Here is a 27436-nt window from a genome sequence, read left to right on the forward strand (position 1 = left end):
GTACTGTCTATGGTCAGTTTACTACAAACCCAGTAATTTTTTTTTCAAAACAGAAAATAAAAACCAAAATAGATTCAGATTCAAACGATCATGTACAATGGAATTACTTAACCTTATCTATTGGCTCAACTTGAGTTATTTTATTTCTTTTGCAGCAACTGTTGCTGTCATCATAATTCATAACACGACAAAATCGATAATATTCAAGTGGCGCTAGTTTCAAACCGACAAGTAAAAATTGCATTTTTCTTCTGCACTGAAATTATTAATTCATTGAATGCTACTTTTAAAACGACATGCAGGCAGCTCAATTATCATATACAAAATGATCCTTCTAGCTGGCTCGTTGTCTTATATATGTTTATATTCAATGATCGTCGTACGTTTGTGCCACCATCCTAGTCACGTTCTAAATATGCTTTCCATTCAATTTAAAGTGCAGCTCTTCGCCATTGGGAAGGAGCTTCTTCTTATCAAATTGGTTAATTGAGGTATTTATTATATATGTTTGTCATTCGTGGAAGAACAGCTGTGATTCCATTCTATCAAAGATTAGATTGTTTGTTATCCCTCGCTCAGTGGGATTGTTAAATCTTTTGAGGCATTTTAGGTCCATGTACTAGTTTGGAACCAAAATTGGCACAAGATTTATAATTGTCAAAATTAACAAAGAAACTACGATTGTGCTGCCCAATTTTGAATCTCGTTTGTACCTTGTGAAACATTTCATGCTCATGCATCTCTAGGGGGAGAAAAAAAACTTTTGCTCTGTTGGCCAAAGGCAAAAAACCTATTTTACCTTCCTCTCCTACTACCACCTTTAGATCATCCTCCTGGCAACCTGCTTGCTTTTCTCTATGTAGCTCTTCTAAGTGCAAAGTGACACACGCCCATTGCGCACGTGCGCGCGTGACGGGCTCACAAGTGAGTGCACCTGTTCACCCCTGAGAAGAGAGCACTTAGTCTTTTTGTGTTAACTTCATTAACACAGCATAGAAAACACATCGTAAATTTCTGATTGGGACTATTCTCTCTGTATTTCCTTATATATAACATTAATTAATAATTAATGTTATTCGGTCAATCTTAAACAATTAATTTCTCATTCATCTTTAATCGATTTTGAGCAAATTAATAGTTTAAATCTATCTACGCGAAACGTAGATTCCAATTTTGAAGTCAATTACGACTTTCATCAATTGATGACATTCCGATTTTTCCACAAAATCGTATTGGTCCATTAAGGCCCCAATATCCAACAGTTCATAGTCCCCCAAGACTGTTATTGCAAAGCCTACGATTCGTTAGGTGAATAAAAAAATCATTGTCTAAAATTTTCTATATGCTAAGTATTAAAAAAAATCTTGAAATAAACAAATCCTTAGTTAGGGGGAAAAAATTCAACGGTGGCGTCCCTCCTCAACTATGCAGTCCCTTGCACTTGCAAAGTCGTCAAAGTCAATCCTAACTAGCGTCTTGTGTAGTGTTGATGGCAAAAGGATAATAAGACCTAAGACATTGTGGACAAAATTTAGTATCAAGATGACTTAAAGAGTTTGGTGAAATATTTTGGCCCTAATATATAAGTTTTCAGAAGTCAAAGCAATAATAAAATATAACTATAGTATCTTGATATACACCAATTACCCATGATCAAGGGTAGACTAATGACGTTATTAGCAAATAACTACCTATAAGTTGCCTTTTTCGTAATCACTAATCATGTTTTCCGTCTTCGTGGGAAATTCCCCATCTTTGAAGTATCTCCAGCAATCCTCTATTTCCACGTAGCCATACGATCATGCAATCGTCAAATGATCCACGTGAACTCGAGCAGCAGCCAGTTTGTTCCAATCCCCCAACTTGGTCAGAATCAGATGACGGCCATTGACGGCGAGCTTCGCTTATTCCCTTGCTTTAAAAAAGGAAAAGAAAGAACGCAAGTGTGCCAGCAGGGGAAGAACAAACAAAGCTCCTCTGTGGAATTACACAGCCGACAGAAATAAGCTAAGGTGCACTGCAGCATGCTGTCCTATCCCTTGTTTTATTCCTCCTTTTACTTTATGCCTCGATTCCCTCCGACGATGAAGAAGAAGCCATGTGTTAGCTTCTGAGAGAAGTTGAAGCTGCTTCCGCCTTCAGGATGAAGTTGGCTAAGAAGTTCCGGTCGCCGGTCGAGCCACGGAGCTTCGGGACGGGTTTGATCGTCGGCTGCTTCCTGGTTTCCATGACCTGTTTTATGGTGTCGAGGAAGCAAATCGGCAAGCATCTCTGCATCTTTTCTTCTTGGAGCTTTGGTTATGGTCTAAGTAGGAAGGTTTTCGGCTGACTGTGGCTGGGTTTTTGCAGTGAGTTGCTTGCCATCGTTGTTGACTGACGCAGATCCGACGAGCTCTGCAGTTCAAACCGGCGAAGAATTTCAGTTTTCAGGTACGATCGATCCATCTGTGAACCATGAAAAAGTTCTTCTGGATTTTGTTTTAGTAGTTTCTTTTTTTTTCTTCATAAAACTGCTTCTTTCTGACCGCTTTAGGTTCCATAGAATCGATGAAGGAACTTGAAAGATGAACTATAGTCTTGTTTTAGTGGATTTAGTAAAATCAAAAAAAATGTTTTGAAAAGAGATAAGAATTATTTCACTGATTTAAAAAAGAAAAACGAAAACAACTTGTGGTCAGATATTGATGAAGGTCATGAGAAAGCAACGCAAAATTAAAAGAGGAGCAGAGGAGAGAAGTTTCTTCACGCTGCAGAAAATTTTCCGAAACTGACAGCAAGCAGATCATTTTACTCTTATCATTTCAGAACTTCTAGACGATAAAAGCTTTTGATGTTCATTTTCAATTGTCAATGAAAAATTACCGAATGAAGTCAAATCGATCCTAGGATTAATCGGATCACGCAATTGCAATGATTGGATGCATTGTATCATCCAAAGAGAGTACAATAATTGAAGCTAAACGTTTGAAATTAATTCAGTAAATTTCACTTTGTTGTAGATGGAGATGAGACAACACTTGAGAGTAAACCAATGTGTGATCGCTCCAGTTTCAGAGTCGATATCTGCGACATGGAAGGCGACATCAGAATCGTCGGCAACAATTTGTCCTCTGTTACGCTCGTCGCTCCGCCTGCCACGGCCAGCGGCGATGGAGAAAATTCCTGGCAGATGAAGCCGTACCCGCGCAAATATGACCCATCCGCCATGGCCAAAGTCCGACCACTCAACTTCAGCTCGCGCCAAGAAGAAGCCGCCCTCCGATGTACAGTCAACCACAGCGTCGTCGGCGTCCTCTTCTCCACCGGCGGACACTGCGGGAACTGCTTCCACGACTACGCCGACGTGCTCGTCCCACTCTTCCAAACCGTCGCCCCGTTGAAGGGTCGCGTCCAGTTCATCATCTCCGACTACCAAGGTTGGTGGATGAACAAGTATCGCCCTTACCTCGCCAACCTCTCCGACTACGACGTCATCGATTTCAATTCCGACAACAGAGTGCACTGTTTCCGGCGGTTGATCGTCGGACTGAGAGCCGAGAGGGACTTGATAATCGATCGCAGTCCTAGCCACTGCTGCTCCATCTCCCACTTCGTCGAGCTAACGAGGACCGTCTACTCGCTGGGGCGTGACAGAGCATGGCGGGCGGCGGCGTCCGCGACCAAGCCGCGGCTTGTGTTCATCGCGCGTGGCGGGACGAGGCGGTTCGTGAACATGGAGGAGCTGTTGGCGGCGGCCGAGGAGGTGGGGTTCGAGGCGGTGGCGTCGGAGCCGGACTTCTACGACGTGGCCCAGTTCGGGCGCGTGGTGAACTCGGCGGACGTGATGGTGGGCGTGCACGGAGCCGGCCTGACCAACTTCCTCTTCCTGCCCGCCGGCGCGGTGTTGATCCAGGTGGTGCCGCTGGGCAACCTGGAATGGATTTCGCAGCATTTCTACGCGGAGCCGGCCATGGCGAGGAATCTGAGGTACTTGCAGTACAACATAACGCAGGAGGAGAGCACGCTGATGGATTTGTATCCCAGAGATCACCAGGTGTTCAAGGATCCCGACGCCATTCACCAGCAGGGGTGGTTTAAGTTGGGGGACATCTACCTCAAGCAGCAGAATGTGAGGCTTGATGTGCAGAGATTTAGGCCTACGCTGGAGAAGGCCATGGACCTTCTCTTGTCTGTCACTGTCGAAGGAATTTAAACTAGCACACTGTTTTTGTTCAATAACTTTATAAATAAAAGTTTAGCTACTATCTTTTCACCGTTAATTGTTTTAGATTTTATATCAAAGATTATAAACTTTGTGAAAATGTGTATTTATTGCACACATAATTCTTTTACGATAAAACAGAATTGTTAAAGTGAAAAAGAAATGAATCTGGACCCAAGATTCTCTTCATCATGATCTGCAACTTTCGATTTATCTTCATATAATTATAAAATTGACTGTGTAGAACTGTTAAAATGACAGATTCTATCTTTTTCTAAAATATATTTCTTTTAAGAAGCTCATGGACCTCTTCTCTCTCAATTTTTATTTTACTTTTGCTTTCACAAATATTATAATAACTAAAGCATCAGTCTCAATTTTTATTTTACTTTTGCTTTCACAAATATTATAATAACTAAAGCATCAAAGCAGCAGCTTCGCCTTGCACTTCAGCATTTACCTCGTCAACCAATTTTCACTGCATCAAACTAAATAACATTTGAATAGCTTCAATCTACAAGATTTTTCTATCTAGAATCAAGCTAAATAACATTTTAATTTCTATTTGCACTTCTGAACGTGTGAACTTTTGATCAGGCAAAGCAATCCCAAAAACATCGCATTTAAGTCTGCAGGAATAGGCCACTGCATTCATGGGTTCTACAACCATTGTAAAGAAGGCAGAAACACAAACAAACAAAATAGTTGTTATCCACAATAAGGTATATATGTTGATATATCTGTACATCAACCTTTCGTAAATGAATTATGGTGCTCACTCCACTTAAAGAATAACAAATGCAGACTATGCAATTAATGGAGTCTACAGGGAAAAAGCGCATCAGTGATTGAAAATTTTGTTACTGTGATCTAAAACCCCGAAACAAAAGTGACCATTTTAAGGCATCAGTCACACAATTTCCGGTGAATGTCCAGATTTCTTGTAGTGTGAACAAATGCTCTGCTGGGAAGCCAAGTTCTACAACGGTTTCCTGCATCAATAACATGAAACAGTCAAGAGACAAAGTGATTAGAGTTTATTAAAATAATTTCCATATTTTTGGTCAACGGTGCAACCTTCTAATATACCCTAATTCCAACTATACATGGAGCAAAAATTTTTGTTTTTTTTTAAAGTTAATTTATTAAAATTTTGTTTTGTTTTTCAATTCCATCGTTTTTCTCTTCTCTGAATTTCCAGAATAGCATTGCAAGGATACCTTAGCTAATAGCAACAAAATGCATTTAGCAAAGTGGCCTACTGCAACAAAACTTAGACAAAATAAGAGCTGAACCTGGATAAATTAGAATTCCTGATTTAAAGGAATAATGCCATTAAGGTTCTTTGAGATTTTCCACCCTTTAGGATAAGCAAGGTGTTTAGCTTCCAATTGTAAACGCCAATGCATAATCCTTGGGCAATCACGAGGAACAGCTTCCATTTGATATTCATCTTCAATTATCTGCTCCAGGAATCCTGTATCCTGCAGCCATATTTAGTGAGCCTGAGAGGCTGAATGACTATTTGGGTAGTTAATAAATGTCAATGCAAATGGTGTAAGCATAAGATTCAAGCAAATAAAGTTGGAGATTAGATTGAAAAGGACAATTTGCCTATTTGTGGCTCAAAATTTCTGAAAAGATGACTCTCTAACTATTGATAATTCAATTCAGTATTGATGCTCATGTAATAGAAAGAAACAAAAATACAGTTATCTGGCCATGTCAAACTAAACTCATACACCATAATGATGAAGATTAAGGGTCACAAGTTTATATCAACTTTGACTAAAGAGTAATATAACATAATTATCAAGAACAAACTCACATGTATTGGTTATTTTTTAGCAAGTTAAAAACGTGAGAATTGCCCACATTAACTTGTAATCAGTTAGTCAAATTTTCAGTTCAATTACTAAATTAAAAAAGTGGAAGGGCTTTTAGCAGTTACAGTATAAGGATAAATAAAAGGAGAAACACAAAGGGAAATAAATCCATAAAAAGATCATCCAAATCGTTTTAGCAAGTAAAGCACCTGAACTACTAACTATGTTTTGTTTTTATACTTCACATTGTGTTTGATGTTTTGGATTGTTCATGTAATCATAGTCTTCACTCTTAAACCTTTTTCTTTTACCATTTTAAAGATTTAGTGGCAGTTCTGCTTGCAGCTAAATGCTACAATTAAACATAAAGAGATGAATACATACTTCAAAATCATCTGTCACAGTATCCAGAAGCCTAATGGCATCTTTTGGATGCCAAAGTATGTTGCTGTTGAATGCAAAACCTGACATATCAACAGGAAATCTTTGTAAAGTGGTGTTTTTCTCATTTATGTGCCACCCGACCACTCGGCGTCCATTGCATACTGGTCCTTCTACAGCAATCTTACTTTTGCTTTGAAGAAGCATTGCCACAGGCCAGGTGCCAAATCTCCTGTATAAGCAAATAAATCATTTCCATAAAAAAAAGTTCATGAAAACATATGTTCATTGCTTAGCGATGAAAGTATTAATAGTTAATTAGTTATAATTAAATTAAAATACCCAGTAATTTCATATGACTAATTGCACCTAAATGAACAAGACGGCATGACGTCACCAGTAATTTCATTTAAAGGATATTCCACATTGTCCCTTTCTGCCTAAGGAAGATATTTCCTTTAGTAGAGTAACAATAACCACAAAAGCAACAGTCACAAAGATACTAGTATGACCACTTTACAAATCTTTCTTTAACCATGTAGAGTTCATTCCTGGCATATTCTTATTACCTGTTACTCGGAAGCAACTCTCATTTCACCTATATGTATTATTAATTCATTCCTAGCATTTTTCTCTCTCAATTCTCAATTCACCTCCTATGTATTATTAATTCATTCCTAGCCTTTTCCTCTCTCATTTCTTGTTCTGAATCAAACACTACTAAAAATTAAGAAAAGGCATACCCCTCTTAGTGAGATCATGCTCTAATTGGTTGTGTTCAACAAAGGTGCTTTGATGTGTTGAACAAAGGGTATAGTTAATCTACTTGTAACTATAATGTGTGCACATTGTGTAGGGACTTGGTAGAGTGTACACACAGCTCACAGAACATGACTTGGTGTTGGCTTGATGGTTCAAAGGTTTGTTGGAGATCAAAGACGGATGGAATGGGGCATCTAAGGGACCGAAAACGAGGAGCAACGAGTTGACAGTTTTGATAGAGCTAGAACGACAAACTATGAAGACGAACAAGTGACGAATGTCACGTGGAACAAGTTGAGGATCAGTGCAAATGAGGGGCTAACAACCTAATGGGAGATGATAGTGTGGGTAAAGTAAAGCTACAAAAGTAAGCTCTAACATAAGTTGTGAGAGTCGAATGAGTAATTTGGGTTTCAAATAGTACGGACTTAGGCAATGACTCGACAAATAGTTTAGTTGTAATGAACGATAGTCGACTGAAGGGTAATCCCAATCAATTGGTATGTTGAGACAACTTAGGAGTCGACTTAGGTTGATGTACTTTCAAATAGAAATGATTGGTAGTTGACTACTGAATGCATAACTAGGGGTGAGCAAAAGTTTGGTTAAACCGAACAAACCAACCGAATTTATAAATTCAATTTGGTTATTTCAGAATTTCAATTTTGTTCTAAAAAAAGCAGTTATATCAGTTAATTCAGTTCGATTTTGGTTTTAAATTTTCTTATTCAGTTAAACCGAATAAATCAAAATAAAAAAAATTAATCGGCAAATCCCTAAGTGAGTGAACCTATAAATCTCTAACTAATCAGTAAATCTTCCATAATACTTGAAAAATTCAATTATTTCAGTTAATTCAGTTTTCAACAGAATTAACCGATATTTTATCGGTTCGGGTTTACTTGAATATTCAATTAGTTTGGTTAGTTCGAAAAAATTCAATTTGTTCGATTTTGATTAATTCAGTTTGGTTCGGTTTTAACCAAATACTCAGCCCAAGGAATCACCCAACTAGAAGGGGTGAATATAGAACCCTAAATTCTCTCTCAAATACGTGTCACTAGAATGTGCTCATGCATGATAAATGCAATCGTGATAGCCTAAGCATATGAAATGCATGTGCAGAAGAAAAAGGCAAATAAACCATGCTAACACAAGTTTTTTAAGTTGTTTAGATACACCGCTACTATTTCACATCCTATGATGTGTTACCCCCAAAGGATTCCATTAATTCACTCTTTCACATGAGAAGCTTGACAAGCTTGACCTTAATTGGGACTTCCTCAAATATGCTTACCTCTTCTAAGATGACATAAATAAAAGTACTAAGAAATGAGTTAAATTACCAAGAGCTTGTGTTGTAAGTCTTTTAATTTTTTATTCTTTTAGATTCCTTTGGATAACCAACCCCACTTAGTGGGATGAGGCTTGGTTGTTAGTTGGATACTTTTAGATTCCTTTAAGCACTTGTTGTTAATGAGCACAAGCAAATTACAGAGTATTTAATAAGTGCTGAGTGTTTAAAAGCTCTCAAAGATCTTTGTATAGTTGAAGCTCGAATATCCACTTTTTTAGATCTCTAGTCAACTAGAATACTAGTCTAGTCAACTAGACTACTCCAGTCTAAAAGTTAGACACAAATGGCTATGCCATCAGTCAACTGAAATTCGACTAAAATCCTTTCAGTCGACTGTGTTGGAACTTTTGATCTCCAACTGGTCTAGTGCAACCACAGGTTTTGATATTTGAGTAAAGAGTTTAAGTTAGGTTTTATTTGTGTGTCTAAGCATGTAGGGACTTATATACACACATGAAGTACCTGATGATTCAAGATCATTTAGAAAGGATAGTATGGGGCAGCTGAGAGACTGTAGGATGAGAACATCCAACAGAGTAAGAAGGATAGCATGGGAAGAGAGTCGGAGAGATCGGTGCATCCAAAGGACAAAAAGCTTGGCAGAAGAAATGCACAGCATAAATGAAGCAAGAAAATGGCACAGAAACGAAGCTAAGAGCATGGTGCATCTGAGGTACAAGAATCTTGACAAGAGAAGGTTTTGTGGCAAAAGGCAACTGCTAGTAAGCTGAGAATTGAGTGAAAATATATTGATTCTCACCCAGGGAAAAGAAAATTGCTTATTAACTCAAAATTTGTCTATTACATGGGATTCTTACCCCTTTTTATAGTTTGATAACACAACTTATTCTTTATAAAATAAAAGATTTTTCTAATAAAATCATAGTTTTTCTAATAAAACCTAATAGACTTTTTTTAAAAACATACTTTCTAAAAGTTTTAAGAAATTATAAAAAAAATCTTGGCTACGTTATTCCCTTTAAAATTAACCAAAGATAACTTGACTTTGTCAAGTGGAAATGTAGAGCAATTATAAAGCAGAGACACTTTCTTTTTTCAATCAATGCCTTTTTGACATAATGTATTTCCTTATTTGATCAAGTGAAAAAGGTGGAATAGTTGTCGCACCTTATTTTTTTTTCAATCGTTGCCTTTTTATATTAACATGTGTTTCCTTGTTTACATTAGAGAATTTTTCAAGTAATGGATATAGTGGCTATATTAGAAGTGATGGAGGGTGTATAAATTAAAGGTGATGGAGCACTCTTCAAACAATAACCAAAATAAGAGGCCACATTTGATAAAGAGGGGAAGGGGAGGGAAAGGTAAATAAGGGGAAGGAGAATTTTGATCCTTGTTTGGGATGAAGTGAGTTAAAGAGGGTAAGGGAGAGAGAAAGCATAAGTTTTACCCTTGCATGCTAATGAATCGTTATAATTTTTTACACTCCAATTTGGGACGTAAGGAAGGAGAAGGGGAACTCAAAAATATTTTATTCTAATTTTATCTCTATTTTAAAATATTAATTCTCAAATTGACTCATCTATTTAGATATCTCGTCTTTGCGCCGTTGCTCCTCGTACAACGCGCATCGTCACTGTCCAGTATCTAACCACTCGCACTTCATGACGTCGACGTCGATCCTCGCTGCAAATCTCTTCGAGGACATAACTCAAGAGGACAGAGACAGATAACCCTAATCTTCTTCTTCTCCTCCTCCAAGAATAGAAACTTATCCAAAAATCATGCATTGTCTATTTTAGAACCTTTCATATCCCAAATTTTACATACAATATTGATAGAATTTTACAGTTTCTCATTCGTCCTTTATATGTGTTGTCTTTTTTAAGAAGTGAGGGTATTTTTGTAACTTTATATATTTAATCTTTATTCCTCTTCCTTTCCTTTTAAACAAAGTAACACATGTTACGTTAATGAACCTTTCATTCCTTCCAAACAAGGAGAACATAAATACTTTATTCCCCTCCCTTTTCTTTCCCTCTCTTCCCCTTACGTTAATGAACTTTCTCTCACTCCCATCCAAACATAGTGTTAGAGGTGTGGACGAGAGAAATGATGGATTGCATAACCTTTCCTTTATTTACCTATTATACATAATGCGTCCCTATTTATCTATTGTAAAATAATGGGTGAACGAATTAACAAATCCATCCACAGATCATTTTTTGAATATTTTTCATCCACCCGAATCAGGCAGAATCAAATTTCCTTCCCTTCTTTGTCAAGCTCACCCTCTCGCTTGAAGCTCTCCCACATATTGGAGCCAACTCGTGGCCATAAGAGAGATAGCTCATGGCCACAAGCGGCCTCGCTTGCGGCTGCAGGCGGCCTAGCTCGCAACTGCAAATCTGCAGGGCCTTGCTTGCGACTGCAAGACCACAGGCAGCCGTGAAACCACAAGCAGCCGTGAAACCACAAGCAGCCTCGCTCTCATGGCTTCGCTCACGGCCGCAAGGTTCCCCGAATTTATGGCCCTCTTTTGTTTTCTTTCCCACCCTTCGCCTTTCCCTTCTTTTTCTTTCTTTTTTCCTTTCCTTTCCCTAGGGTTTTTTTTCTCATCTTGGATTCCTAACCTTCTTCAATCCACACCTCAAAATAAATAGAGCATAAGTGAAGAACTAATTCACTCAGTCACATATTCAGAAGGATGATCTACCAAAAGTGAACTTTGCTGGAAGAATAATGTTACTATTTGATACCTGATCTGCCTCAATCGACGAAATAGGTCAAGGGTGTAGACATTGTCATCATCCGCAAAGTACACAATCCCGTCCAGGCGATGACGCTTGATGTGCTTGAGGGCAGTGTGGCGCTGGCGAACGTCTCTGTGGAGAGTGATGCTGGTGTTCCTGCGGCAGACGAGGTGTCTGTACATGACTCCGGACCTCCTGAGGACGTCGGCGGTCTCCTCAGTGGCTCTCTTCGTCTCAACCACGATCCATAGGAGGGGTGCGGGGACGAGCCGCAGTGTCTGGGCGAGGCGGGTCAGGTGGTATCCCTGGGCCGCCCTGTTGTAGGTCGGCGTCACGATGATCAGGAGCTTATTGAAAGGACTTCTGACCTCCTCCTCCACGTCCTCTACCTCCACGGAGATGCTGTTCAGAGAGGAAGCGTCGGGATCGCGGAACAAGCCGTGGGGCGGGGAAAGCGTGGGGCCCTCAAGGTCGGGAAAGGATACAAGGCCCCAGAAGAAGCCGGCGAGAAAGGACAAGAAGAGAGCGCGGACGAAGGATCGCCGGCAGCGGAAGTCAAGCAGAAGAGAGGGAGCGTAGTGCTGCTGCTCCTTGCCCACCATAAAGTGGCCTTTTAAGGGGCCGGATCGACGGATCGACGCCATGACCACCGCCGCCGCGATCGACGATTCAACCGCTGCTCTTCTTCCGGGAGGGGAAGAGAAAAATGCATCAAGGAAGCAGAGGGAAGAGCAGGGGCCACGCCGATTGCCGCATGAATAGCAGCGATACTGGTGGAAGTTGAAGAAGGCTCGGTCGGTGGCGGCAGCTCCGCCACAACAAGAAACACCGGGGAAAGTGACTCAGTGTTCGCCGTCAGCCACCAACCCGAGAAAAAACAGCGATGACGAAGAGGTTGCGTTGTAGCTGTCGATTGCTTGGCTTGAATGCATTGAAAGATGCCCAAGTTCTACCTGCTCCGAACATCAGCTGTCTTTATTTAATAAAAAATCAGGGAAAAAAGAAAAACATCACCCCTTTTTGCACATGCTTTATCACGTGGGGTCGTCAATAATTCTTTAGAAAAGTGAGCTTTCTACGCATGGTCTTCTATCTATTTTGGTTCGTGATCAGCGATGTAATAATCTTAACAGATTTGATATCGATATCGTATGTGAGGCATCATCATGATGCACGTTTTCATTGTTTTAAGAAAAGTACTCTCCGATTAAGATGCGGATTTCATCTTTTTAGGACATTCGGGTTGTCTCCAGGGATCCGCGGTTCGATCCTCAACTACGATGTATTTGTAGAAATTTTCCTTCAAATAGGGCAACGCAATCAAAGGAAGTCAGGCAATCTGGATCCTGGCCGTCGTGACTAACTATAGTTTCTCGATTTACCTCTCACAGATGATCGTGGGGCCGTCCGTGGGACTAAGGGCCGGCCACTACTTTTTTTTAAGAAAAGTACTCTTTTTTTAGGAAAAGTACTTGAATTTGTTATGATGGAATAAAATTGTTGAAGTGGGCAACGGATCGAAACCAAGGCAATGCCTTCCTTGGTCTTGATCAACTACAGCTTCTTGATTTACCTCCTCACAAATAGTCATGGGACTAACTGTATAGGACTGCTGCGGTTATGGATTCCACCTTTTACTGCAGAAGTGAAAAATCTATGGAACATAATTGAATTGGTTACGACGGAGTAGAGTTGTTGAAGTGGATAAAGGTCAAACTTCAGCGAAGTCGAGGCAATGTCCTCCTCCGTCATGATTAACTATAGCTTTCTGATTTACCTCATCACAGATGATCGTGAAATCGATCGTGTGGAATCATTAGGATAACAAATTCTATCTTTTGCTAAAGAAAGAAAAAGCCTTCACTTTGCACCATTCCAATCATCTTTCTCCTTGCAAGATTGAAATTTCAACCACCATTTATTCATTTTGGAATAAATGAATGATGAAGTTGTATGAGTCAAGGAATGTCCATGTTGTTGGATTGCTAAGAGAGACTAAGGGGTAAATATATCTCTCGGAATTGTCTCTTTTCTTGTGTGTCCTACTATAAATCATTAGTCTGACAATAGAAATAGTAAGCAAACAAAAGATAGCATTGAAAAATAAATTAAACAATAGCAATTTAATCGGGCTTCATGATTCTCTCAAGAATTGTTGCTTCCACGGCTTATGACTCTTCGACGAGCCACTCTTAGAATATTGTTACTTTTCTCTTTCTCGGACATCTTTCGAAAGTGGAAAAATTTCTTATAGAAACAACCTTCTATATGCAATAATGAAGAGAATAGTGAAATAGATGTGGTTGGTGCAATCAACCAAGGATCATATTAACTAAAAGTTATGTTTTAATGTTTAGTTAATATTTTTTTTTGCCTATGTCAAAAAGGTCAAAATTAACTAGACACTTGACTTTAGAAGAAGATTAAGTAGATCAAGATTAATTGAATAGTTGGTAATTGAGAAAGTCTAACGAGTGTTAATATTAGAAGTGGCCAAGGTTAATTGGATATTTAGCAAGTAATTGGAAGTCCATGTAGGTTAGTGAGGACCATATACTTAACAGAGGAAGTATTAGTATGTCCTAAAAGACTAGATATTAGCCAGTGAAAGTCCAGATAAGTCAATAAAAAGCTTCTTGGCAAGATAGTGGAAGTCTTAGAAGCTTGGAAAGCTTCTTAGTAAGATTAAATCTTGTAAGTCAAGGTCAACTTGTACCAAATAGATAAGTCCCAAAGCTATAGAGTCACTTGGCATGATAAGGATTTAGTGTTTGTAAAGCTAGAATCAAAGTTGCAGTTGATAGATGAAAAGCAATTGATTGATGAATTCAAAACTACAAAATTATGGTATAGTCTAATTCGAGATATAACAGTTGGCTATTGAATCCAAAATCACAAAGTTGTTATTTAGACGTTTGAATAGTCAATTGTTATGTTATTAGCAATCGAATGACCAAAAGTTGAATGAACAGAATGTTTCTGTTCGATCCTCTTTGATGACAAATCGGTTGGTCCAATCAATTGTTTAAGAGTAGTTGACTAAGATTGTATAAGTAGTTGACTTATCTAAAATTAGAAAATCAAAGAGGAATAATTGATGAATAAAATTATAGGGGAAACATTTGAATTCTGAGCTAGTATAGTGGATGAGTCATTTAGAGGCAAATTTACAGTCAATTGATGAGTGTCTTCTAGACACGAACAACAAGCTATAAAAGAGGGTTTCATAGAGTTTTTTGCAACAATGCTTAAGAGAGATCTTGGGACAAATGTTGAGGTCTTTAAAGAGCAATTCAAAGTCATCTAAAAGAAAGCAAAGTAAGATTGTGTTGTGAAGTTTATTTGTTCATTACATTTCATCTTGCTTGTATTTTGTATATTCTGGTATTGTTTGTAAGAATATGCATTGTAAGATGTTTCTTTGCTTCTAAAAGATTTTCAAAAAGGAAGATAGTGGTGATTGCAAGGAGTGATTCACTTTATGGATCATAGGCGATGGAGTAGGAACCAGGAGTTCTAAATCATAAAAATCATCATGTCATTTGTGTTCATTGTCCTTGTTCTTGTTTTAGTTGCATTTATCTATTTCATTGTGTAATTAACATTATAAACAAAATTAAATAATCAAAAGTGCAAGAAAGGCTATTCACCTCCTCTACCCCATTCCTTTTGGTCTTGACACAATTGACTCAAATCAAGCTCAATTGACTAGACCACTAAAGTTGACTAAAGCTTAGCAAAGATAACTTACCTAAGACTTCATATCTTCCTACCCAAATCCTACACTCATGGATCTTCAATATGTTCCTAAAAGTCACACCTTAAGGACTTTGTTTGCTTGCCCAAAAGTCTCACTTTCATAACTTCCATTATCTAAAATCCATTTGCCCAAAGGCCTTGCCTTTAGAACTTTTAATCCATTAGATGTCTCATATTAACTAAACTTATTGTGCAACAAACTAAGTTTCTTTAAACTCAATGCACAACTTAGATACATAGGCAAGTCTAACTTAAACCTTCGCTATACATCAAAATATCTCAGTCGAACCTAACCACTTTGGGATTGATTGCATCAACAAATGTCTAACTAAGGAGTTTATCTATTTAGCGACTTGTATGAAGTACAATACATTTCAACTTGTAGATCCTTAGCTTATGTATGCTTATGAGAGTGTAAGCTAATGAAGTTAAGATCTTCGAAAAGATTCAATCGATTAGAGATCAACCTTGACTTGAGTCATTTGAATGCTAAGGTCTATGATATAGAATATTTCTATTTGGCTCTAATTGATTAAATGAGTTTCAGATCAATTAACTACCTAAAGAGTCATTAGCTACTCAGCAATTAGAATTGTCTAAGCAATCAACTAGAGCCCTTTTAGTTCACTAAAGGTGGGGCAAATAGAGGTATTGAAATTTCTTCTATATATGGATGAAATTGTTGAGATTTTGTTATGCTCAAGAACACCTAAGGGTTATGATTATAAAACAATCTTGGTAATTCTTCTCTTCTAGACTTATTTGATTATTTCATTTTAAGATAAAAAAGAATACTTGCACGTTACTTTCTTCACATCTAGTAAAGAAGAATTTTAATAGACTAAAATAGAAGGTAAGGATCTTAGTTTATTTGTCCAAGCTATGTATATCCAATGATCACTCTCAAGGGTTTTTGAATATAAAATTAATAATTAATAATTTTTTGTATGTTTTATTCACAAATATTAATAACTCCATTTTTAATAATTTTTATGATATTTTATTTATTTACATGATTGGGAAAGAAAAATGATAGAATAAGGAAAATGGGGGTCTGATTGATTAACACTCAAATTCCGAAGTAGTTGCCTACAAGTCACGAAATTAAATAAATAAATTATTATTATTATTATTATTATATTATTTATTTTGAATTTAAAACAAAGTAAATTAAAGAAACGTGTAGAAACAAGCGAAAGCTAGCAGACGACGAGAAGAGAAGAAAGGAAGAAAGGGAGGAATACAACAACGCAACAGTCGACGAAAGCACACGGGGAGAGGAGGAGGAGAAGAAAGGTAGGAATACTACAACGCAACAGTCGACGAAACGCGGGTGAATTTAGCTAACCTTCTGACCTACTCGAGCATCGCGCCATCGGCATCGCCATCGGCGTGCCCAGGCCGTGACGTGTTCTGCTTATCGATCTCCGTCTGTCCCAAGAGGTGACGTGTTGCACATATCCAGCAGCACCGGCGCCTTTTCCGCCTCGCTTGTCGGCAGCTTGCCTTTCTTCCTTCCTATATTTTTGGGTTGGGAGGCGCGCAAGTTTCCAATCGCGTCTTCAAATATATCGCACAGCAGAAGACGCCGCGTCTGGCTGCAGGAGCTGCAAGCATTGAAGTCGATAGAGCATCGTCGTGAGAGCAAGAGTTGTTGCAGCTTTAGTTTCAGGCTGACTGTTGCTTCCTTTTATCGCGCTCATCCTTCGATAAAACTTGAGGCAATCCAAGACGCACCGCTTCTGAGGGTAAAGGCGGAGACTTTCAGGGGTTTGGGTGGGGAACGGTGAGGAAATGGACGGTACGAGGTGGATGAAAGCCGTTCGAGTACCGTCGCCGGGAATCGCTCTTCCCTGCGACGCCACATTCCGCCATCGACGCGAAGTTGCCTCTTTGGCGCCGCGAGTTAGCGCGGTAGGCGGCAAGAGCTCGACGGAGGCATCGTCGACTTCCGCTTCTTCCTCGATGCCGGCGAGGCAGTCGTACGTGTTTCCGATTAAGACGATGTGGCTGTGGTCCAGGAGCCAAGGGCCGTGGGTGGGAAAGGAGAGTAAAGCGGAGGATAAGGAAGATGCGGAGGAGCATGAAACAGCCACCGAAACACAAAGGGTCAGTTGGGTACAGAACATACTAAGAGTGGGGTTGATCTGGGCGGGGAAACAGGAGAAGCGGACGGGCTACTCGGAGGAGGTGGAGGACGACGAGTTGTGCGTGGGGCAAGACTGCGTCCAGAGTTGCCAAGGGTGCGCCAACGGTGGCGAAGTGGCAGGCAGGATGGAATTCGACACTGAATCATTCTCGCGCCTCCTCCGAAGAGTAACATCCAGGGAGGCGCTACTCTTCGGGAAGCTGGCTCTGCTCAGCAGCCTTGCCTATCTATTCCAAAGATAAAGGTTGTTTATTTATTCATTTTTTCCTGTGAAGATATATTGTTTGAGTACCTATGGTTCTCCCTTTCTCCATTCTTGTTCTTTAAAAAACTATATCGCAACAAAGTTTGGCGTTGCCTAACTTTGCAATTCCATGCTGTAAAGTTTCCATCAACCATTACATTCTCTTTTTGAAGTTCATTGCGATCGAAGCTTAATTAGGTTTCAGATTGCTATGCGTAAATATGTGTTGTTAGCTTGCTATGAGACCCTTTGAAATGGAAAAACAGAGCTTTGGCATAATGTGGAGACATCTAACTGTTCTATTTGGTATTTTTGTTACCAAACCTCTGAATCATCTTTCTCAGTTCATGTCTTCATCTCTCTATTTGATTTGGTAACTATTTGTCATGGGTATGTATTTCCTCTGACAGAACTTTGTCTGTTCATACCTCCATCGCTCTTATTTGTTAAGTAGCTATTTAACCTGGATATGCACTTCCATGACCAAGACATTCCTGCATGAATGTTGAATGTTCAGTTCTGGAATCCATATTTCAAATTATGGGATTATGAGTTCATTTTAATGGGATTTTTTTTGTATTTATGCAGCAAAAAGGCCTCCTTAAATGCTATGGTTTGAGATTTGTGAACTCTTCATTTGATATAAGAGGTGAATCATTAACTACCGTTGAAGATCCAACACCTATTCAAGATCAAAAATTGAAAGAAGTCGACAGTGAAGAACGGAACAATGATAATAAGCAAGGTGAAACAGATACTGGCTTGAATGATTTTGCTGCTTACCGCATTGCCGCTTCTGCTGCCTCCTATTTGCAATCCAGGACAAAGGGCATCCTTCCTTTCAGTTCAATTCAACAGAAATCAAGGAAAAATTCAACTGAAGCAAGCAAACAAAACGAAGGAAAAGGTATACGTATCAAAGAAGTATCTTTCATCGCCACGACAAATTCAGTTACTGCTGTGGTTGCTGGAAAGGAGGAGATGAAAGATGCAGTTGCAAAGGACTTGAATTCAGCCAAGAGTTCACCTTGTGGTTGGTACATATGTGATGACATGAGAAGCAGTACTAGATATTTTGTTGTTCAAGTAGGTTATCTCTTTCGTATCACATAACATGTCCAACTCTTTTTTTTTTTCCTCATGAATTCAGCTAAAAAGTTATTGGGTATAAATTCTTTGTTTTTTTTTTTTTGTTCTTTAGGGTTCTGAAACACTGGCTTCTTGGCAAGCAAATCTTCTGTTCGAGCCTATCCAATTTGAGGTAATTCATATAAAGCAATGTTTTAGTAGTCATGGATTCTCATTTGTGGATCATATGTGATTCTCAGTTCTTTGTGGATAGGATAGATGACTCAGCAGGGGAACAACTATCTCACACAGCAAGAAATAAAATTGATTTCACACAAAGAATCAACACTCACATCATAAAAGCTTGCAAAGAGTGAAATTTTTTATTAAACTGTAGAATTAATTACATGAGCTTGAACCATTTTATCAAATGATAAAAAGACTAATGCTACTAAGACTGCTAATTTGTTTAGCTGGTTTGCAGAAAACAATAATACCCAATAAAAAAACAATAATGACTATGACAAACTTTTAAAGCTTAAAATTTTAACTTGCTAATTTTAGTTGGAATTGCTTCTCCAACTTTAAACCTAGTTTTTTAAACTGCATTCGTAGATTGCATTGGATATGAATTATCATCTACTAAGAGTTTGACAGAAATTTTTATCAACAAATTGAGTTCAATCAGGAAATTACATGCCTGAAATTTCACTAACTAATTTTCCCATTGACAAAATATTTTCAAGCATTTAGTTTCATGCCTATTGTGCTTATTAAAATTTGTTCCTTGTTTGATTTAGGATCAAGATGTGCTCGTACACCGAGGAATTTATGAAGTCACAAAAGGAATTTACCAACAAATGTTGCCTGAAATCAGAGCTCACATAAAGTCTTATGGTGACTCTGCAACTCTGCGCTTCACTGGCCATTCTCTTGGTGGGAGTGTTGCATTGCTTCTGAGCTTAATGCTGGTAATACGAGGAGAAGTACAAGCCACATCCTTACTGCCTGTTGTAACTTTTGGCTCGCCATCTATCATGTGCGGCGGTAATCATTTGCTCCACAAATTGGGTTTGCCCACAAATCATGTCCAAGCCATAGCAATTCACAGAGATATTGTTCCTCGAGCATTTGCATGCCATTACCCTGATAATGTTGCTAACATTCTAAAGGCTATTAATGGCAACTTCCGGCGTCATCCATGTTTGATGAACCAGGTTCTCAGTTATCATTTTTATCTGTCCATCGTCAACCCATGCTCTTTATATAGCTGCTGTATTCTTTCTTGGAGGTTTCCCAATTATCGATCAATTAAATACATCTTGAGATTTTATCCAGTTAGTCCTGATACTAAATGGCAACATGATGCCATATAAATGGCCTAAGGTGATAATGAACGATAGTGTCAAAGTCATGTAGGCTATACCTTTGAATCATATCTTTGGTTTGCTATATAGGGTTGTCTATAGAATTCCCTCCTTAGAGTTGCATACAAACAATTCCTTTAGTTCAAGACATCACTTGGAATTGTGTGGCACATGATTTTCATATGATAAATTGTCTAAAATCAGTGTGAATCCTGACTGAACAATCATACAAGGGTAAAATTGTTCCATTTCGATGGGCATGGGGCATGATTTTCAAATGAGACCAGGTTTAATTCTCATGACTCATTACTGTACTAATTCTTTTCCAACTATTTCCTTAACAGAAACTGCTATATGCTCCTATGGGGAGTCTTTTGATCTTACAACCTGAAGAAACATTTTCACCACACCACCACCTTCTTCCACCAGATACAGGCCTCTACGTGCTGGGAGGTTCATTGCCCTTGGATTCAGATTCTAAGAGGCTATTGCAGGCAGCATCGTTGGCATTCATCAATTCTCCCCATCCTCTTGAGATCCTGAGTGACAGCTCTGCTTACGGCTCTGAAGGAACAGTGTCTAGAGACCATGATATGGCTTCATACTTGACATCCATCCGTGCAGTGATCCGTCAGGAGCTAAAACACATTAGGAAGGTGAAGAAGGAACGGCAGCGCAACATCTGGCATCCTCTTGCGGCGTTATCGGGCCTCCGGCCGAGCATTGCCCCTCGTCAGAATGCCTCAATTGACTCCTCTCAACAGCATTCCAGCATTGCTAGTATTTTGGATGGAGTAAGGAATCCAATGAAGTTATTCAGCTGGCTCCTAGCCTCAGGGCATTTGTTCTTGCTCTTGAGATCCATTGATTTCAGCCAGATGGTTTAATTTGTTTCATTCTTTATTTTTTATATATATTTTTCCCTCTCACATGTCATTGTGAAACCTATTGTTCATTCAATCAGCTGAATTATCGCCAAATGCTTGAGCATTAGGCTTCATTTTAATACAAAGAGGACTAAGTTGATTTCATCTCCTTGGAACCTCTTGCATGGCACAAGGGGACTCGTGACTGATATAAAGTTGTAAAGAGAATCACTAACTGAAAACTTTATTAATGAAACAATGGTTCACATAAGCAACTTCAGTTGGACGACAAAGCAAATTTTGCATGATAAAATTTCACTGCCACAGTTCTTCCATTGGGATTCCTCGTTCAAGAGCCACCTCTCGTAACTGTCTCATCTTCATCACTGCAGTAACTGTTGCCCTTGCATTGTTCAGCGCGTTTTTGCTTCCCAGTTGCTTTCCCAGAGCATTCTCTACGCCGGCCATCTCCAGCACGATTCTAACAGCACCACCGGCGATAACACCAGTTCCAGGTGAAGCAGGTCGCAGCATCACTTTTGCTGCTCCATAATCTCCATCCGATCTACAGCAGTGAACAATTAGAACAAATCAGATGCTAATTTTAGGCATAACAAAACACAATGAGCGAAAGACATGGCATAAGAACCACAGAACTCCAACATTAACTCGATAAATAGATGCAAAGTATAGGATTTGACATTACAGACATTTTACAATGAAAAACAAAATCTATCCCAGGTAGGTTTCTAACAAACATGTTCAGCTTATTTGACTATCTCATCCAACTATAGCATACTTGCATGTTTCATGTATTGTGCCGAACCTCTTTTTCTTGATGAGTTGGTCATTGGCTTTGGGTTCAATAAGTATGTAAAATTGTAAGTTGAGTCTGATATTTCTCAAATCTGATGAAGCCCGCCGAGCAACAAAGTGATTGAAAAATATAAATATATATGAATTAAAGAGAGAGACTAATTAATCAATTTTATGTATATTGGTATTCAACTATAACAATCAATTTTCAATGGTTATTGTAAACCCTGATCTCATCTTTGCTGCACAAATATAGGAGACAATTGTTTATTTGTGTGATGATAGCATGAGAGGATGAAGATTTTACATATAAATACATTATTGAACATCTTTTGAAATCTTATATGGCACTAGGTGTTAGAGTACAAGCATGCTATTCTAATAAATCATTAAAATCCAAACTAATTCTTCTAAGTCGAACATTCCAAGAAGTATCATACCATGTCAACACTCAACATCTATTGGCATGCATCAAGATGAATTTAAATAATATATGTTATTTGTTTTTCCAAAATTATTATCAATTGCTATTAGTAAACAAGTAGAGGTAGATTTTAGGATTAAAACTTATATGAATTCACAAACACTGGAGTAAAAATGAGCATTAATCATTTTTAATTCAATTATCCAATTAATATCAATCTTAATTGAAAGAGTATTAAATAAGTAAAAGTCATTATCTTGAGATACTTTAGAAGTACTTAAGCATGTATAGTATAACAAAATTTTAATTATTAATTTTCTAACTATTAAACCCTTGTTTTTAAGAGTAAATAAGCCAAGTATCATAGGATTAAGACCAATATAAACTCGCCCCCATGGGCATAGCTGAGTTGATACTCAAGTGGTAGATTGCCACAAAAGAGCAGTGGTCAAATTCCTGAGGGAGCAATCCCTTGGGGAATAAAATCTCTCCCCCTGATCTTTTCCACTAACGATCCTTTTCCACCCTTGATCCCTTTCACTTCACAGCAAGTTTGTAACCTGGCCATAGTAAGCTTGCAACCAGACCAGGCACGAGTTCCTCCCTTTTCTTTCCCCTTTCCTCCCTTCCTCCTTCCCACTTTTCCTTTTTCCCTCCTTTCCCTTTCCACTAATAATCCTTTTCCACCCTTGATCCTTTACACTTCTCAATCCACCCTTTGGGGTAAACAGAGGCTAAGTGCTCAACATGATCATTTCTATAAATGTTTACACAACCAGTAAGGTTTTATGTAGTGTTAGGTACATTGAAAGTGCAGTGTTACAATATCATTGTCCAATACAGGTATGAAGGAGGTAAATGAAGAGTCTACATCATGATGCTTGGTGTTATTGCTATTAAGATGAAAACTTTTTAGCGGTTGTTGTATTTTTAGGGTATTCTTGTTAGAGCCAAAGAAATTTCAATCCAATTAAAAAATGCCGAGGCACCTAGTGCGCTTGATACTTGAGCATGCCCTAGAGTCCTATGTAATGATGTGAAATAAGGGAGGAGATTTCTCTGGGTCTTTCATGATGTCCACCAGCTCTAATATTGCTAGAGGTAAGCAATTGACTTGAATGTCATATAGAAAGAATAAATGTCAAAGGACTAGGTGGAAGATCCCACAAGGGCTACACTAGTAGAAGCAAGTGGGATTTTTTGAATGATTTTTCTTGATATGCAATTTTGTTATCACTACTAAAATTATATCTTTTAACATTACATTTATATTGTATTATAAATGATTTTTCTTGACATTTTTCCAGATATTTTAGCTAAACAGTAAATTCTTGCCTGATTTGGGGGAGAGCAGAATTTGCCGAAATTTGGAAAGAAATTCTCTAGTCTTTTTTTTCCTGCCTCCATTTCCGTACAAGACAAGGGAAAGAGTGGCTAAGGAACTCTTTCCCTAACCATGTTTCCTTTGTTGGCACACAAGGAAACACAGTCTGTCATATTAGGTGGGTTTTGCATTATATTCTAGTTATATAGATTTGTGGTAGAATAGGGCATCATAGTTACTGGGTTTTGCATTCTAGTTCTATATGATACTATAATAGATTTGAGGTGGTAGAATAGGGCATCATAGTTACTTTGAGTTGATCTTACAAAATATATCAAAGGGAATTCAATATCAATAGAGCACTTATGTTTCCGGTATTGGTCTAGATCCCAACCTAGAATAGAGCACTTATCACAAGCTTAACTGTGTCAAGTCATCTCCATGTGTGTATGCATGTCTTTGCGCACTTAAACACACTAATCAAATACAGACTTATGACCTAACTTAATTCTTTTGCCTAAACATCAAAACCCATGGTCGCACATGGACCACTGAGGCGCAGAAAGTTCCAACAATCTTAACATCTCACGTGTATCTATGTTTCTCAATGCATTAAAAATGGTTCTTGTAAGATATTTTAATGGCCTTCCTACACTAGGGGATTATGCATATCAACCTATGACAACCCCAATTGACACTCCTACCTACATGAAATAAATGATACATGGACTTGTAATTAAACATGGCATAAACCAAAAATATACAAGTCATGTAACAAAGAAAAACATGTGTCCAATATTTCATTATATAAAACTAAAACCATAAAGACCTACAACTAACATTTCAAAAATTAATAGCATGTAAATGATAGCATAGTAAGCATGAATTAGCATAGCAAGATATAACATTATATAAAATAAAACACCTATCAATGTGCATCTGATTCCCTTAAATGTGTCAAAACCCCAAATTGGGCACAACCGACCATACTCAATTCCATCTTATCAGAACGTATTGTCAAGTGAACGTTGTTGCATAGCTTTTCGTCAATAACTCAATTCCATCTTATCATAACATAACATTTTGTTCATTTGCTTTTCATTTTGAGTCAATTGATGACTGGGCATCTAGTCGACTGAAACTTGTATGAGAGTCTACTAATACTTTGATTCCGACCACTCTAATGCTAAAATCTTGTCGCGCAAAGAGCCCCCATGTTTCGAGAATTCCCTTGTTTGTCTAGTACAAGTTAACCTTGACTTATATGGACTTTCGCTTTGCCTAGTATTCAAGCTCAACTAATTAAAACTTCTTGTACCTAAAGACTCCTCGTCTCTGGGACTTCTTGTGCCTAGACACTATTTCTCCGATACTTCATCTATTGCCCACTATCCGACCATCATCGACCTACCATTACTGCCAGTTGCCTTAACACATCCTTCCCTGCTTAACACATAGCTTCAGGGCCGTAGTTGTGATTCCATGTCAAAGATTATGTTATAAATTGTAAAAGGAAAAAAAATGTCAGAGTAAAGTGAATGATCAAAGTTATGCCAAGAAAGAAAGAACATTAATTCATCACAGAATCTGTATAAAGTACACATTGTTGGTGTAGTCCTCTTTCTGAGAAGCATTAACTTATTGTTAATTTCATGATATATGTCTTTCATAAGATTTCAAACGCTGACCAAGACTGCCAAGCATCAGTTGCCATCTAATTTCCCCCAAGGATTGCTTTGGTCATCCTAAAATTTCTTTGACAGTGGCACTCTTAACATATGAAGGATATTGTGTGATAAGCTTTGACTAGACAGGACTAGATTTTCTTTATTTTCTCTATATGATTCCGGTTAAATAACCAACGAGTAAGATACTATAGCACAAAATTACCACTTCCAACCAATAAGTATATGATCTGCTGTGTAATTACCTGTGGGGAAAGGTCAAATACTTGGTCATTGGCACCGTCACGATGTTCCTCCGGGCGTTCACAGCGGACTTAAAGATGGCGTCCACCACTTCTGTGGCCTTCCCTACCCCGACGCCAACGTGCCCTTTCTTGTCTCCGACCACTACGATGGCTCTAAAGGAGAGCTTTTTACCTCCCTTGACGACCTTGGTGACCCTTCTCACCTGGACGACTCGCTCCTCGAAGCCATCATTGGGCTTCTCCCGTTTGTTGCGGCCGAGAAGCCCGCTAGCCTTCTTGACCTTAGCGTCCATAATATAGATGTCATTTCCGAGCACGGATTCGCCGCTGTAGGCGGGACCGTAGATCTCCTCGTAGGCGGCGGCGATGGCCTCCTCGGACTCCGGGGGAAGCTCGTCGAAGGCAGGAGGAGGGACGTAGCCCTCAGGCGGGGCGGGGGGTTCGAATGTGATTTCGGCGTTCGGGTCGAGGTTGTCGAAGAAGGAAGTGTCTATATCATCTCTGGGTGCGGCGGCTAATTTGGGGACGGTATGGAAGCGGATGGAGGAGGAGGAGGAGGAGAAAAGTGAAGTATTGAAGAGATGAGAACGGCGGGAGGGAGTGTGAAGGGAGAGAGAGGAGAGAGCGGCGGAGATGGCTGCCGCAGCGGAAGCCATTGCAGGGAGAATACAGGGAGGAAATCGAAGCAGGAAGGTTACTGTAATGGCTCTGGCCCACATTCTTTCAAATTTAGCACACATTCTTTTCAAATTTCTATAGTCGGCCCTAAATTCTCATGCCCACATCAAACTAAGCCACGACAGGAAGGCTTGATCTCGTTCTTTTTTTTTTTTTCAGAGACAGATACAAAAAATAAAGTTTTACAAGGCCATGCAACCCAAAATTCGTGTCCATCCAGTTTCCGGAGACACCGCAACTTGCACGGAGACAGAATAATTAAATTCCCATTTTACCCACAAAACCCTCGGTCTGCATCTTCACACCGCAATTTTGTTGTTCACACCGTCAAAGGCACCTTCCGCCTACTGGTCTGCATCTTCCGCCATCTTTCGCCGTCGCCTATGGTCTGCATCTTGTCGTCGCCTACTGGTCGCACCCTCCACCTGACTCGTCAAAGGAAGGCACCGTCGTCTGCATCTTCACGCGCCACCGTTCGCACCTTCCGCCGTTCGCACCACCTGGTCGATCAGCAGGGCGATCAGCGGGGCTTTCGGCTAATGGACGGCGGGCTATAAACCCAGTTAGGAAGGGTAACTTAGTCTTTTAAGTTAGAGATTCTGTTTTTGTATTTTGTATTACCAAACGTGGAAGATACAATTTATATTCTGTCTCGTTCACTGCAATGGATGGTAACTGGGTCCACATTCTTTTCAAATTTAGCACACATTATTTTCAAATTTTTATAGTCTACAAAAAGGCCCTAATCTTCTCATGCTCACATTCAACTAAGCTATGACAGTCAAATCAACAAAGCCCATAGTGTTTGGCATTCACAAATCATGCTTACCTTTATGCCCCGAGAGTATAATCTTGTGTATCTCTTGTTATTAGTGCAATATGTGGAGTATAATTTTCAATTAATAGAAGGTATTCCACTTGATGATATTGTGATAAAAGAGAACTAAGCAATGTCCTTCTCCATCATGACCAATTGCAGTTTCTCGATTTATCTTTAATAGATGGTCGTGATCATTTAGGACCGCTAGAGTGATAGATTTCACCTTTTATTGAATATAATAAAGAATTAAGAGTCAGACACAATTAACAACTCAACCTAACTATATATGTCTATTACACATTTCAATTCAAAACAAGACCTCATGTGAACTTTATTACAATAAAACACCTTCATTCAAATTTTTAAGGGGTTTTGGATATCAAGTGTATAAAATGCTAAAAATAACTTAGAAATTTCTTTAGTAAAATCATAGTAAGAAAGGCAAAAGTAACCATTGATCTAGCAAAACTATACTGCATTAATGGTCGAATGACATAGGGTTTAAGAAGTAAGTTGATTGAGATAGTCATTGATAGGTTAAAGTAATTAAGAAATTAATCGATTAATGATAAATCTAATTGATTGATCCGTAACAACCATCGTAATACTAAGTGAAGTTGAATGAGCTTAAAGGTTAATTATATAATGGACCACCGAGAGATAATGATTATTTAAATCAACTGAAGTTAGATGTCTAAAGGCACTCGAAGGCATCTTCCTTTTGATTTTCATTGTTAATAAAATATAATG

General features: G+C 38.8%; 4 protein-coding genes across 5 annotated transcripts; 2 read left to right on the top strand and 2 right to left on the bottom strand.

Moving 5' to 3' along the window:
• Positions 1-1870: 1870 nt before the first annotated feature.
• Positions 1871-4259, top strand: LOC141820504 (alpha-1,3-arabinosyltransferase XAT3-like). 2 transcript variants are annotated; one of them, XM_074707826.1, is made up of 4 exons: positions 1871-2012; positions 2143-2261; positions 2350-2430; positions 3000-4259. In XM_074707826.1, the coding sequence occupies exons 2-4, from the start codon at positions 2144-2146 to the stop codon at positions 4190-4192; spliced, it is 1392 nt and encodes a 463-aa protein (XP_074563927.1). In that variant the 5' UTR covers positions 1871-2012; position 2143; the 3' UTR covers positions 4193-4259. The 2 variants fall into 2 exon arrangements, with proteins under 2 accessions (XP_074563927.1, XP_074563925.1); XM_074707824.1 differs by having other exon boundaries at positions 1871-2261.
• A 627-nt stretch (positions 4260-4886) lies between these two features.
• LOC141820626 (putative beta-1,4-xylosyltransferase IRX9H) lies at positions 4887-12175 on the bottom strand. Its single transcript, XM_074707978.1, has 4 exons — positions 11248-12175; positions 6412-6640; positions 5497-5685; positions 4887-5193 (listed from the first exon to the last, which is right to left on the bottom strand). Exons 1-3 carry the CDS (start codon positions 11883-11885, stop codon positions 5506-5508), a joined length of 1047 nt encoding a protein of 348 aa, XP_074564079.1. The 5' UTR covers positions 11886-12175; the 3' UTR covers positions 4887-5193; positions 5497-5505.
• Positions 12176-16258: 4083 nt separating this feature from the next.
• Positions 16259-20859, top strand: LOC141820602 (phospholipase A1 PLIP2, chloroplastic-like). Its single transcript, XM_074707945.1, is given in 6 exon segments — positions 16259-17374; positions 17377-17393; positions 17982-18479; positions 18595-18654; positions 19262-19678; positions 20173-20859. Coding segments are annotated over 6 exon segments (2115 nt in total). The 5' UTR covers positions 16259-16794; the 3' UTR covers positions 20716-20859.
• Positions 20860-20914: 55 nt separating this feature from the next.
• LOC141820603 (small ribosomal subunit protein uS5c-like) lies at positions 20915-25849 on the bottom strand. The gene is made up of 2 exons (XM_074707946.1): positions 25189-25849; positions 20915-21259 (listed from the first exon to the last, which is right to left on the bottom strand). The coding sequence occupies exons 1-2, from the start codon at positions 25842-25844 to the stop codon at positions 21010-21012; spliced, it is 906 nt and encodes a 301-aa protein (XP_074564047.1). The 5' UTR covers positions 25845-25849; the 3' UTR covers positions 20915-21009.
• Between the last annotated feature and the right edge of the window lie 1587 nt (positions 25850-27436).

This window comes from Curcuma longa, unplaced genomic scaffold (genome assembly GCF_044706935.1).
Source record: "Curcuma longa cultivar G26 ecotype Majalengka, Jawa Barat unplaced genomic scaffold, ITB_CL_G26_1.1 utg509_np1212_2302976_RagTag, whole genome shotgun sequence".
Lineage (NCBI taxonomy): Eukaryota > Viridiplantae > Streptophyta > Magnoliopsida > Zingiberales > Zingiberaceae > Curcuma > Curcuma longa.